Source organism: Thalassophryne amazonica, chromosome 1, assembly GCF_902500255.1.
Source record: "Thalassophryne amazonica chromosome 1, fThaAma1.1, whole genome shotgun sequence".
Lineage (NCBI taxonomy): Eukaryota > Metazoa > Chordata > Actinopteri > Batrachoidiformes > Batrachoididae > Thalassophryne > Thalassophryne amazonica.
The window spans coordinates 120,212,277-120,227,755 of NC_047103.1; the positions used below are offsets into that span (position 1 = coordinate 120,212,277).

Below are 15,479 nucleotides of genomic sequence, written 5' to 3' on the forward strand. Positions count from 1 at the left end.
CGGGTGATAGCCGGGAGTTGGCTCAGGCTGAAGGATGGGAAGGCCCGTGGGAGCTGACTACCTGGACGAGGTTGGTTGAAGAAGTGGTAAACAGATCTGACATTAAGTCAGAAGATTCGCCAGAAGTACCAAGGGACGAAGGAGCATAAATTACTGCCTTGGACTACTACACTACTGGCCTCGATGCCTGGGCCACTGCTGGGACTAAACCCAAGGTAAAGACAGTGGAGTATTATGTGATTGCTGAGGCATGGTGAAGGAACGGAGTGTTGCAGATTCCAGGAGGTGTGGCTGGTAGAACAGACAAGCCTATAAGGCTGGACCAAACAGTAAGGGTTAGAATAATTGCCCAGATGGTGGTGGTGCCATACAGAGGGATCTACTCAGTGCGAGCTGATGTGAAAGTAGTGATCAACAAGAAGCCAGTAGAAGCCCCAATATCAACAGGAGAGGAGTCCACCAAGCGCTCAAAATTGTGCTTCCGCGTAAAGTGGGGATCCAAGAGAAATCCTCACAAAAAGAAGTAAGCCAAGGACGGGAGGAGCTGACTGTGGAAATGAGAAGAGCTCAAAGGATAGACCCACATACTGTAAATAGCCGAGGGAGAAATTATCCATATTTAGATTTGCCCAATGAGAGAATACATCTGAACTGGCCAAAGAAGGTGTTTGGGCTCAGGAGAATATTTTGTCAGTAACCATGAACACAAGAGGAATGTAGACCTCCTGACCCCCGACAGTCTAAACATCAAAGGGTGGTGATAGATGGAGTACACCTGCAAAAGGTATCGCCATTACGACCCAACATGGCGATTCCAGCCTGTCCCCAGATGCCCAAAATCATCCCCATGGATACTGAACACAGTCCATGTACAGATTAGCGATATGAGATTCAAATTAAGATGGGCCCCAACTATGCAGATCCAGTACAAGGGATCCATGTCAACATATGTTTGGAACCCTTAGTAATCTGAACCAACAGCCCCTAAATGAATCAACAGCTCTGTGAAAGAAAAATAGACCCAGCACCTAAGGTTGCATGTAACTGACCGAGTACTTGACAGGAACAGGAACCTGTCGCCTGTCAGTGATCCAGCATATCGCCACCTCTTCCAGAGCAGCCTATGGTACAGTATTCGGGCTATGATGTTACAACTCTGTACAGAACAAAAAGATGGGTCATGGCTCACACCAGCCCCTCTCTATACTGAGGTGTTGCAAACCAGAGACAATGGGGAAGGGTTCTGGATAGTTTGCAATTCAGTTATGGAGGTCCGACACCATAAAAATCACATCCTGAGCCTTGATTTACTGGGCAGACGACTTCTTGAAGGGCCATTACCCAGACCAGATCACATGGTGGTCACTTCCTGGAAGTGGGTGTGGAGAGGGATAGACCCTAAATTTAGATACCCATCTCCTATATTTAAGGCCCTCCTCAAATGACGAGTCACCAGTACATCAGGAGGAGGAGCCTTAATCACATAACGGGGACAAAGAAGAAGAAAAGAGCCAAACGCAAAAACAAAGAATTAAAGTCATAAGAGGACAATCAAGTTTGGTGGTACTCAAATGAATAAAAATGGAAATAGCACTGTTAATACCCCAACACTGGAGGAGGCCTCCAGGACTCTCACCACCAGACCTTGATGAATTTGGAGAAGAAGGTGTTGAAGAGCATATTTTATGATTAATGAAAATTCAGTAAGGTATGTCTTCTATAATACATTCCAATTCGAAGGTAGAACTCTAGTGTATACTAAGGTATATCCAAATATCTAAATAAAAAAGACAAGAGTAGAATAGAAGAGTAGAATACAGTAGAGTGGAACCACTTAGGTACCTGTTCTTGAGAACCACGGATGGTAGGTTGAAAAGCTTTTTTATCCCATGGGAACTCTCCCTACCCAATAATGATCAAGATTATGGCAGCAACAATGGGACTTGCTATAGTCTTAGCCATCCTCTACCATTACATTAGCCACCCTTGGGCCCTAACCCGTATCAGGGTCCAACACGGTACAACCAAAACTACTCGGCAGGCCTGCTGGGTAGTAGAACCAAGAACCATCTTCATCATTTGGGGAAGAAATCACACAGCAAACTTGACACAGAAGCAAGGGCTAGAAGACTTGAGGCAAGCCTTGAATGGAACTGATGCCATTTTAAATATCACTGTGAAAGGGAACCTGACTGCTGGAACAGAGGTTCTCCAAGCGATACTGTCTACTGACCAGGATGAAGGGATCACGCTACAAATTCGACACTTGAAGAAAGAAGAATGTAAGTTGCACATGGATACAAGCGATGCCCGGAGAGAAGAACCAGCCTGGTATTGCGCATGAGGATGCACACCCCCTACCAGGCTACAACCAACAGGGTTACTGGGAAGAAGAAGTAATACTCCCAGCGCCTGCCCGAAACGATACCTGCATCACGGTATTGCCAAGATGGGAGTTTTGGGGGTACTACAACCTAATTTTTGTGAACGCACCCGGAGACAAGCACCCAGACCAACAAGGAGAAGAGAAACTCTGGACATAATAAACTCTACATGGTGGATCCTTGATCTCTGGATAAAATAGAAATAACAAAATCTATAGTTTTTTGTCAAAAGCATTTCCCTTTCAGACATTACTGGCATGAAGTCTTCCATGCATCTGAGCTCTTGCAGCTGGCTGTGCTACACGTCATGGATGCAATTCATAGAGCAATGCAGGATGTCTCATTTGGGAGGGAAAAAAATGTTTAGTCGACTGTAGTTTATTGTCTGTATTACAACGTGTGGAAACAGGTGCCATTTCATTTAAAGTGGCAATTCGTTTTGAAGTTATTCATTCCGACCCGACTGTCTCGGCAGACAGCCGCGCAGTGTTTGAAGCTGTGCCAACAGAACAGAGGACGATTCTCATTTCTTGACTGCAACAAGACAAAAGTCCCAATTACTGACTTTAATCCACACAAAAATGACTCACGAATGACATATTTTAATGGCTTTGTGAGGGGTTAAGAAGCGACTTGCCACTTCTGAAGAGCAGCAAATCAAAGAAGCAACGAGCCAGCGGATTGAAGCATTTCTTCATGGTTCATGCTTCAAAGTGGAGTCAGCTGCAGAAGCAGTTTGATTACAGAGCCACTGCAGGGCCTGTAATCAACAGAGAAATGATAATTTTCCTGACAAACACTCTCAAAAACAACGGCCGCTCTGAAGGACTGATAAGGGAATCGTTAGGCATAAAGACTATTGAAATCAGTGGTTCGAATCATTTCTTAACAATACCCGAAAGAACGGCTTCTCGATACAGAACCCTAGTTATATGGTTGGATCAGTCCGTGCGAAATCACCAGATTGGGACTCAACATCTCCAATGTGCGTCATACTTTCACAAAACAATGTTATTCCAGTAACACCATGCAACATTTCAGCCTTTAGCTTCACTATTTTGAGATATTGGGACTTCGAAAATAAGGTGTGGTGCTGGCTTAAAAAAAAAAGTACCTACATGTGGTAGGGAGAATTTCAGGGACTACTACATTTGTGTAGTGAGAAGCCTGTCTCCAATATGCAACCTCCTAAGTTTGCATTAAGGAAAAGGTCAAAGTATTCTTCAAAGAAGAACCCAGCACAGCTCAAGGTCTGGAATATATCTACTAGGTGCCAAAGGATATTTTTCCTGAGTCTAACACAGCATGGCCAGGTGTCATAAAACTCACCACTATCAGGATTTAAGACTCCCCAAAGTGCATTCTTCAATAAGAGTTTAGCCCTTGTCAGCTCCCAAAGCCAGATGGTCAGCACCCTCCTCCTTCCTCTAAAAACACAGAAACCAGATGGACATACTTTTCCCCAAAGTCCCAGAACTGTGTTTTCACAGCAAAATTCCAATTCTTTTTTGCCTTCTTGCTCTCAGTCGGGACGGTCGCATTTTTCTCTCCTCCTCCCTCCCCAACTTTCATGCTACTGTAGCGTGTTTGTCTGTGAGGCTGCCAGCCCTGCTCCTCTGGAAACGGCAAAATGGATCTATTCAAGTGGTCTCTGGATGCAATTGACACTATTTTCTACAAGACATCAGGAGCAGAGGACCCCACCTGTCCTGCTAGGACCATGTGGCGGTTACCTGATGAACAGCTGGAGGAGGTGGCAAGTCATGTGCCTGTACACGTTGTCTGTGGAGGACGTTAGTGAAGATGTTTACTTATTTGGAGCTGTGGTGACTGGGTTTCTGCTGTGTGGAGCGGCCATAGCACTGCTGTGTGGAGCGGCCATAGCACTGGTTTACCGGAAAATTAAGAAGGTGGAGGCGGCATTAATTGGCCCGTTCAGGCTGCCCACATGATCGATTCAATTGGAAGGGCAGTGTCAGCTCAGTCGGCGGGTGTTACCGCACGTTGGAATCCATCTCGGGGAGAATGGCTGCACTGGAAACCGCTTTGATCGTCAGTAATGACCACATCTCTTCTCCTCTATTCAGATGTATTTGGGAGCCACTCTGAAGTTTCAGACAGTGGAAATCTTTAAGGCGTCTGTTATCTGGATATCTATTTGGTTTCCAAACACCAGCTGCCCTTCAAGGCCGCTGGGATAAATCCTCCCCCCGAAGAACACTCCTGATGCCTCGCTCCTTCGTCTTACCCCGCCTCTCTTGTCTTTCCCTGTCCCAGTCCTGTGATGTTGACTGTGGGACCTTGGACTCTGAGGAACTGATCAGGACTGGGATCCCCCACCCCAGGATGGACAGATAAGGCCTGTTGATGGCGTCAAGGGCGGCCTTCGGGCTGTCTGTCTGAACACTGGACACATTCAAGTCTCCGCTGTCGTCTGTTGTCTGACTGTTTTCCTGTGACCGTTTTCTGTGCTTATGGGGTTTTTCTGCTTCAGTGCTGCTGTGTGTGTTCAACACAGCAGCAATGGAGGTTTTTTTCTTTCCCAATACTTTCCTTGTGTGTGCTTTTATGTGTGTTTATGTACCGGACCGGCTTATGTTTGTTGTTGTTTCTTAAGTGTGTCATGAAGTCTGGACCGGGAGCCGAGCGGAGCCGAGTCTCCAATTCGCCCAGCCTGGCCTCCAAAGCTACGAATAACCTACACTTATTACAAGTACCATTACTGCTAAAGGAGGGCCGAGGAATAACTAAACATTTCACACCCAGAGCAGAAAAGTGCGGGAGAGACAGGAGAAGCCGCCATGCTAAACCGGCTAAGAGCTAGAGCAATCGGACCGGGAGTGACATGTTTAGCCGCATGTTCTCCTTGAATTGCTGACTGTCTGAGTGGTGTCCAAAAAATGAGGTGGGCTTCATAGATAATTGGCAAAGCTTCTGGGGAAAACCTGGTCTTGTTAGGAGAGACGGCATCCATCCCACTTTGGATGGAGCAGCTCTCATTTCTAGAAATCTGGCCAATTTTCTTAAATCCTCCAAACCGTGACTATCCAGGGTTGGGACCAGGAAGCAGAGTTGTAGTCTTACACACCTCTCTGCAGCTTCTCTCCCCCTGCCATCCCCTCATTAACCCATCCCCGTAGAGACGGTGCCTGCTCCCCGACCACCAATAACCAGCAAAAATCTATTTAAGCATAAAAATTCAAAAAGCAAAAATAATATAGCACCTTCAACTGCACCACAGACTAAAACAGTTAAATGTGGTCTATTAAACATTAGGTCTCTCTCTTCTAAGTCCCTATTAGTAAATGATATAATAATTGATCAACATATTGATTTATTCTGCCTTACAGAAACCTGGTTACAGCAGGATGAATATGTTAGTTTAAATGAGTCAACACCCCCGAGTCACACTAACTGCCAGAATGCTCGTAGCACGGGCCGAGGCGGAGGATTAGCAGCAATCTTCCATTCCAGCTTATTAATTAATCAAAAACCCAGACAGAGCTTTAATTCATTTGAAAGCTTGACTCTTAGTCTTGTCCATCCAAATTGGAAGTCCCAAAAAACAGTTTTATTTGTTGTTATCTATCGTCCTCCTGGTCGTAACTGTGAGTTTCTCTGAATTTTCAGACCTTTTGTCTGACTTAGTGCTTGGCTGCTTTCAGTGATGCCGGTATTTGGTTAGACTCTTTCTCTCAGATTGTTCTGTCTGAGTTATTTTCATTAGTTACTTCATCCAAACCATCAACATGTCTATTAGACCCCATATCTACCAGGCTGCTCAAGGAAGCCCTACCACTATTTAATGCTTCGATCTTAAATATGATCAATCTATCTTTATTAGTTGGCTATGTACCACAGGCTTTTAAGGTGGCAGTAATTAAACCATTACTTAAAAAGCCAACACTTGACCCAGCTATCTTAGCTAATTATAGGCCAATCTCCAACCTTCCTTTTCTCTCAAAAATTCTTGAAAGGGTAGTTGTAAAACAGCTAACTGATCATCTGCAGAGGAATGGTCTATTTGAAGAGTTTCAGTCAGGTTTTAGAATTCATCATAGTACAGAAACAGCATTAGTGAAGGTTACAAATGATCTTCTTATGGCCTCAGACAGTGGACTCATCTCTGTGCTTGTTCTGTTAGACCTCAGTGCTGCTTTTGATACTGTTGACTATAAAAGTTTATTACAGAGATTAGAGCATGCCATAGGTATTAAAGGCACTGCGCTGCGGTGGTTTGAATCATATGTATCTAACAGATTACAATTTGTTCATGTAAATGGGGAATCTTCTTCACAGACTAAGGTTAATTATGGAGTTCCACAAGGTTCTGTGCTAGGACCAATTTTATTCACTTTATACATGCTTCCCTTAGGCAGTATTATTAGACGGCATTGCTTAAATTTTCATTGTTACGCAGATGATACCCAGCTTTATCTATCCATGAAGCCAGAGGACACACACCAATTAGCTAAACTGCAGGATTGTCTTACAGACATAAAGACATGGATGACCTCTAATTCCTGCTTTTAAACTCAGATAAAACTGAAGTTATTGTACTTGGCCCCACAAATCTTAGAAACATGGTGTCTAACCAGATCCTTACTCTGGATGGCATTACCCTGACCTCTAGTAATACTGTGAGAAATCTTGGAGTCATTTTTGATCAGGATATGTCATTCAAAGCGCATATTAAACAAATATGTAGGACTGCTTTTTTGCATTTACACAATATCTCTAAAATTAGAAAGGTCTTGTCTCAGAGTGATGCTGAAAAACTAATTCATGCATTTATTTCCTCTAGGCTGGACTATTGTAATTCATTATTATCAGGTTGTCCTAAAAGTTCCCTGAAAAGCCTTCAGTTAATTCAAAATGCTGCAGCTAGAGTACTAACGGGGACTAGAAGGAGAGAGCATATCTCACCCATATTGGCCTCTCTTCATTGGCTTCCTGTTAATTCTAGAATAGAATTTAAAATTCTTCTTCTTACTTATAAGGTTTTGAATAATCAGGTCCCATCTTATCTTAGGGACCTCATAGTACCATATCACCCCAATAGAGCGCTTCGCTCTCAGACTGCAGGCTTACTTCTAGTTCCTAGGGTTTGTAAGAGTAGAATGGGAGGCAGAGCTTTCAGCTTTCAGGCTCCTCTCCTGTGGAACCAGCTCCCAATTCGGATCAGGGAGACAGACACCCTCTCTACTTTTAAGATTAGGCTTAAAACTTTCCTTTTTGCTAAAGCTTATAGTTAAGGCTGGATGAGGTGACCCTGAACCATCCCTTAGATATGCTGCTATAGACTTAGACTGCTGGGGGGTTCCCATGATGCACTGAGTGTTTCTTTCTCTTTTTGCTCTGTATGCACCACTCTGCATTTAATCATTAGTGATTGATCTCTGCTCCCCTCCACAGCATGTCTTTTTCCTGGTTCTCTCCCTCAGCCCCATCCAGTCCCAGCAGAAGACTGCCCCTCCCTGAGCCTGGTTCTGCTGGAGGTTTCTTCCTGTTAAAAGGGAGTTTTTCCTTCCCACTGTCGCCAAGTGCTTGCTCACAGGGGGGTCGTTTTGACCGTTGGGGTTTTTACGTAATTATTGTATGGCCTTGCCTTACAATATAAAGCGCCTTGGGGCAACTGTTTGTTGTGATTTGGCGCTATATAAATAAAATTGATTGAAATTGATTGATGAAGTCGGTCAAGGTTTGCTCAGTCCTGCTCGTGACTCAGGGCAGAGACATACATCTAGAGCTGGGTCCCCGGGCGCCGTAAAGGCGACCTCTGCTCGTAACTGGCAATTAGGATGGGTTAAATGCAGTAAACACATTTCATTGTGCAGGGAACATGTTCCTATGTGCATATGACAATAAACTCCTTTGAATCCTTGAATCACAGGAGAACTGCCATCAAATTGTAGATCACAATACAGTTTTTCTGTTCAAAACTGGCCTCAGATTGACGGATTTCATGTTTTATGATGAAATCCAAAAACCAGCTTCTTCCAGTACGTGGAACAAGAGTGACCCCTTTTGGCGAATTGGGGAAGGACATGTGCCCAATTCGTGAATGTTATAAAGTTGAAGATTATATTTTAAAAGTGGTACTACGGTTTGTTGTAACAAGAAAAAAAGGAAAAAAACAAACGTGATCATTTAACCTCACACATGGAATTTATATATCATGTATTTTCTTTTCTCATCATTGATTGTAGAAAGTTCATCAAATGTGTGCTCTTTCCATATATGATTGTGCTGTGTGGTATTTTAAGGAAATTGTTTACAAGAGATTTGTAATTCAGAACTTGCTTGGTTTAAGCGGGAATTTAAGAAGTGGACACTGATTTATTCTAAAACTAGACAAAGAAACAGAAAGAAAACTACAGTACCCAGAATTCTTGGGGGTGGAGCTTTTAAGCCTTTAAAAGCATGTGCCTCTGGGGAACTCGCTCTCTTGCTCTTCGCTCTTACGCTCTTCTGCTTGCTTTTTCTCTTTTCTTGGGTCTTGAGACGCTCGCCTCGCCATCCAATTTTTATGACCCTTTGTTCTTGCAACCATGTGTTGTTTGAATTGATTTCTTGTCTGTGCACGCAAAAAGAAATTACTGTTTCTTCCTTCCACAGTTAACTTCTAACTCAACTTTTGTAAACTTATCACGCAGGCGCTAATAACTTCCTTTGATGATTTTTCAAGTTAAAACCTTTTTCTTAATAAAATCCAAATTCATCTCATGAACATTTTTCTTACAAAGTCAACTATTTTTGTATCGAGTTTTTTATTTGACCTGGCTTCCAAAGGTGATGACGAAAGACAAATTTTTGTTTTTGGGGAATAGAGAATAAAGACACTCAAACATTTATTCTGATGATCCCAGACAACAAGCGCTGCAGAGATATATACATCCAGGTCAGCTTGAGCCGAGAGCACTTCGAAACGCCATCACAAGTCACAGCATAACCACTCAAATTGCCCCTGGTAACCAACGAAACCGGGCGCAGTGACTGGCAAAGTCCCTTTACCAAGGTCCCTGAAGCAGCTGTTGCAGACGCACGATTCATCGACTGGAAACAAGACGGCTACCAGCATCTGACCTCACACAGATCCATCTGCATTGCGCATCAAAGTAAGACCTGGGTTTTGTGTATCATAAATAAGCAGCGCAGCTTTATTTAATTCTATTCCCCGTCATTAACAAGATCTCATAATAATGAATACCAAAGTGAATGCCCTGATGACTAGGACATAATTCATTCTTAAACTCCCGCAACTAAAACCAAATTACATAAATGTCATAATAATTTTTCATTGAACTTCATCATCATCAAATTGCTTACTGTGATATGTCCTGTTATTCAACTCCTAACTGAGTTAAATAAATGTTCTAAACGTATGAAGTTGTCTGTGATAGTATGGTTTTACAGAGGAGTCAGACTCAAACCTGTATAGGACTTACGACTGTAAGATTAGAGACTGATTTAATATTTCCTATTGACTGAACCTAAAATCATTGATATTATGACCATTCAGTCATAGGTGGTGCCCCAATATTCGAGGTAAAATTATCCACAAGTGATAATTTCAACATATCCTAAAACACAACTTTCTGCTACATTTGTTAATGCTTTTTACTGAAAATAATGTTCTCAAAACACCTTGGTGTTTGAAAGTAGTGTTTCCAAGATACAAGAACTCAATTAAGTGTACCTGGACAGTCTGAGGTTTTGAACATGCTCAAAAGTCCATGACTGAACCAGAGTGGCTAAATATTGGGGAGATGCATTCCGAATTGTACAATCCTGATGAGATTAACTGCAAAATCCATTTAAGTCACATTATTTTAATAAGTAAAAACTGAAATGGTCAAATGGGGTTGGTAAGGTCAGACCTCATGTGCAGCACCTTGAGGCAGCATTGTTGTGATTTGGTGCAATATAAGTACACTGAACTGAATTGAATTAAATTGAACTGAAATGGTAATATTAACAGTCTGGTATTTGATAAGAGTTTACTGTGAAACTAGTAAACATTTCCTTACCGATCCAAAACATACAAGCTCATCAGTTAAACATGGTGGAGACAGAGTTATAATTTGGGCTTGCATGGTATTTTCTGAAACAGGTCTCAAATTTTTGCTGTTGATGTAATGGTAGTCTCAGAATGAAGTAAGAAGTCTATGGGAACATGTTGGCTGCCAATTTACATAGAAATGCATTCAAATTAATCAGGAGGAACTTCATTATGCAGCAAGACAATGATCCAAAACACACCACCAATTCAGCAAAGGACTTCATCTGGGGAAAGCTTCTAGATGGACCAAATTAGTAACCAGACCTTAACCCAACTCAGCATACACTTCAGCTCCTGAAGAGGAGGCTGAACAGAGCAACCCTCTGAAACACTAAATGACTAAAAGAAATAACTGTCCAAGTAAAACCAAATAAGAAACCATCGATTTGATGGCAGTGAGGAACAGGTCAGATGCAGGTATTGCAATCAAGAAATATAAAACTAATATTTAATTGCTATATTTGTTATTCCTTTTTTTTTCTTTTTTTTAACTTGGTGGTTCGATACAATGTTCAGTCAGTTAACACATCTAATGTATGTACCAGGAAATGCCATCTTCAGCTGTTGATCTCAAGCTTAAATTCCTCATGATTAGAAGGTCAACACAGGACTATACTGTAATACAGATGACTTAACTATGTCATTATATATTTCATGTCACTTTAGTTAAAGTGTAGTAAGGTGCACTGCATTGTGTGTATGTTGGAGTTGTATTTGTGCTGAAGACCCTTCTGTCCTGTGCACCAACAGCATTTCCTGTATATTCATTTTGTGAATTGTTCTGTGTATTGTTTTGTAATTTGTGTCTGTAGCATGGCCCAAGCAGAGGGTCACCCCTTTGAGTCTGGTCTGCTTGAGGTTTCTTCCTCAAAGGGAGTTTTTCCTTACCACTGTTGCTCTGGGGGTTAGTAAGGTTAGACCTTACTTGTGTGAAGCGCCTTGAGGCAACTCTGTTGTGATTTGGCGCTATATAAATGACAAGAAATTGAAATTGTGTATGTTGTCATCAATTTTCATAGAGCAATTTGTGACATTCATGAGACTCAAGTGAATGATGATAAAAGGTGACAGCATGTCATATCACTGCAATGCTCTGGCATACCGTACATAGCAGGTGTATTTTAATTGAAAAAACGCGCACCTTAACTCGCACGCGGCACACGCTGGCCTGTTCGGATTGTAATTAAAGTGCACCCTAGCCAGCCGCTACTACGTAGTAACTAAAGTGTCATGCTTGCCATGTGAACTGTGAAAATAAGGGTTCCAGTGAGCGGTTCATGATCTAATATATAAGGCTGACCCTGTGTGTGTGTGTATTCACACACATACGCTTTCAACCTAAGGGCCGCAGTGACCTCCCCCTTGGCGGCACCAATCACCATATCAACTTTGTTGTTGATTGCTTTATTACTGTGGGCATGCATAGTGAACACACACACACACACACACACACACACACACACACACACACACACACACACACACACACACACACACACACACACACACAGCTTTACATATTAAGATATTGGTGAACATCTGTCCATTGGCAGAAATAAACATGTTGCCAGTTCGGTACAAAAAACTTGTTTTGGTCATCAAGGTAGAGCTGGGCCATACACCAGTGTCAGTTACCACCAAGCGGCAACACTCGAGCCCGTATTTTGGTCTCAAGCCAGAAGTGGAGTCCCTTGACGGGCTGCTTGACGACTCAAAAATGGAGCACATTCCTATAGAAGCCAATTTTAAAGTGTTCAACTTTGAAGCAGAAATAAACATGGTTCCTCCTCAATGACAAGTGTGTGTGTGTGTGTGTGTGTGTGTGTGTGTGTGTGTGTGTGTGTGTGTGTGTGTGTGTGTGTGTGTGTGTGTGTGTGTGTGTGTGTGTGTGTGTGTGTGTGTGTGTGTGTGTGTGTGTGTGTGTGTGTTGGGGGTTCTATGTACTATGTAAGTACTATGTACTTTCATAGAGAACTTCGGTTAACATCTGATAACGTTATGGCATCTGAAATGGCAAATTATCTGAATTACTTCTGAACCATCCATGGTGTATTCTGATTAGGTTTCGGAGTGCCAGGGGACAAGTTGGGACATGCCTATCTCGGCTTTCAATGCTTACCAGCCCAGTGAGTATAAGAGAAATTGTGGAGAGCTGGGCATGCGTGTGTGTGTGTGTGTGTGTGTGTGTGTGTGTGTGTGTGTGTGTGTGTGTGTGTGTTGGGGGTTCTATGTACTATGTAAGTACTATGTACTTTCATAGAGAACTTCGGTTAACATCTGATAACGTTATGGCATCTGAAATGGCAAATTATCTGAATTACTTCTGAACCATCCGTGGTGTATTCTGATTAGGTTTCGGAGTGCCAGGGGACAAGTTGGGACATGCCTATCTCGGCTTTCAATGCTTACCAGCCCAGTGAGTATAAGAGAAATTGTGGAGAGCTGGGCATGCCCCAACTTGTCCCCTGGCACTCCGAAACGGAGGTGTTCCTTTGTCTCGCTCGATCAGCGAATCGGTCCTGACGCGCAAAGCCTCTGCGCGGCTTTCCATGACAAAATCTCTTGTTAAAAGTGAAATCTGCCGGAAAATGACTGATGTCCAGCTCTTGTGATAACCAGAGAAATTGCTCACGACGGTCCCAGCTCCACACAGTGATACGTTTAGAAATGATGTGGTGTTTTCTGCCTCTCGATGGCAGCTCGGAGCACGGCGCGACGTGCGCCATTGTGGGGCGTCCTTAAAGCTGTAGTAACACTCCTTATTCTCTGTGAAGCCCGTAACATTTTCACCGAAAGCCAGATAAATTTTTCGAATGGTTTCCAGCTGCTTGTCTCTAACAGTTTCTGAAAACATTCTGATGGAAAAAAAGCCCAAATCATTCCGCCATTTCCTGACAATGAAAATCCGACGAGGGGGCTGGACCACTCCTCCCACAAGGCGTGCTCACAGGCGAATGACGCAACCGACATGCGTGGAAAAACTCACACATGCGCACGAAGGTTCAAGCTTGGCTGATGTAAAAACATATGAATCAAATCCATATAGTTTTGAAAAAAATAAAAAGATACAATACTTTTCTCACAGACCTCGTAAGCTCCACTCGATACGAGGATACATTACTTCAAATTTTAAAAATTAGGGTAACAATTTGAATGGAACTTTAAATAATTCCACTTGAGCTGAGTAAATGCCATGAGGCATTTTAAAGCAGCTGTCACACTGAGACGGATTGAAAAAATGAAGGAGTAACCAATATGAAATTTTGATATCCACTGGTGTCAGTTCTTGTCCTGTACAAATCCTTTTCTCATTTGTGTAATGTGTTCTCTGTCATCCGATGTCTTTGGACTCCATCTGAAAGTTTTGTGCATGCTCAAAACTTTGAGTGGACATCAGACAGGGGTTTCCCAGTGGTTGTGCATTTGCTTACCTCTTTTTTCCTTGCCAGTGGATGTCCGGTAAACATTAGTTTTATCCATGCATTATCTGTAAATCTTCTGTTTGAGTCTGGAAACACTCCACATCCACATTCAGTGGTTGTCCACTCATTCCATCACAGCCCCAAATCCACCAGAGACTGACAGATTAGGTAGTTTTGCCACCAGAAAAATGATTTCAATCAGTTCATTTAATCCGTCACAGTGTGACTGCACCCAAGACTAACTCAAATTTAGTACAGCATTTAGTAATGTAGTTTACTTCAGCGTATAACTATACATTGTGGAGATAAATACTCAGGATGGCAGTGGGAACAGCAATAACCTGTGGCAACAGTGTGATGTGACTGGATCAATATCCTGTCGAACAACTTTGAGAGTTTGCGCTTTAAAGATAATTTAAGCCCCAAAGACATCAATAGCAAGCATGTTTAGGTACCCTTAAACAATGTACCCCCAGCATGGCCGAGAGCACGGGTCAGCAATAGATTGAAGTGCATGTTTCTGATATAAAAACATACACTTGGAATTTTAATAGTTTCTTTTTCCTTACCAGTTGGAGTGACAGCAACAGTTCCCATCTCTTTCTTGCTCTCCACTATCTTCACCCATTTCCCCCCATTTTCATGGGTCCATTCCATTCCGCTGCATTCATAAATCCCTTCATCAGACACAGTCACTCTGGAGATCACCAGCTCAAACAATCCATTCTTCCCAGGAACCAATCTGATGCCTCCATCAGCATATCGTCGGGTAAACTTTTGCCCTGTAACCACATCTCCCTGAGGGCCAAATGATAAAATTTCCTCTGATGTTGTGCCCTTCTTAAGAGACCAGGTAACAGAGAGGTAAGTGGGGTGGGTGAGTTCACGGGTGACTGTGCAGGAGAGCTTGACATCACTTCCTTCTGGGACAACTGAGGGTGGAGTCTGAGGTGAGACTGTGAGGGTGTTGGCAATGACTGGAGGAGAAACAGACAAATAATATTAGGGATGTACTTTAATGATTTACTTTGTTAATCATTCATCAACTGTCAAAAAACTATCACCACACATGCACAGTACAGTCCCTGATATGGTGTTCCACTAATGTGGAAGACTATACAGTAAAGTTGCGTGTTACCAGTGGGGATCCACAGGCTCTAGATTTGGTAGTGTTAATAAAAGAGGTAGTTGACATTTTGCAAGGGTGGTAATAAATTAAGCAATGAGTTGGAATGACATGATAGTCCAGAATGGTTTTAGAACCCTAGACCTCAATTTTTAGAAAATTTTTTTTGGGGGGGCAGGAACTCAGCCCTTTTATTTCCTGTTATCTATGTAATTTTTAATGTTAATTTACTGTCTTAATGTATTTATAAATTGTTTAGGTTATTATCATATACACACTATTATTATCATTATTATCACAATTATTATTTTATTTTTACTTCCATTTTGTCATTTGATTTTTAAATGGAAATGGACCACAATGGAAATGTGTTTTCACTTTCTTGTGTAATTCATTTTTTTAACATATTTGCAAATATATGCATTTACACTCAAGCTTTTAAAGCTAGGGTAGGTAACTGTCCAGAAACACAGTTTGTTATATTG

General features: G+C 42.3%; 1 protein-coding gene across 1 annotated transcript in view; it reads right to left on the reverse strand.

Moving 5' to 3' along the window:
* Positions 1-15,479, reverse strand: part of si:ch211-132g1.7 (prostaglandin F2 receptor negative regulator) — a 317,262-nt gene that overhangs the window by 206,840 nt on the left and 94,943 nt on the right. The window contains exon 4 of the mRNA XM_034173857.1: positions 14,438-14,845. Within this exon, the coding sequence (XP_034029748.1) occupies positions 14,438-14,845 (408 nt within the window). The remainder of the gene's footprint in view (positions 1-14,437; positions 14,846-15,479) is intronic.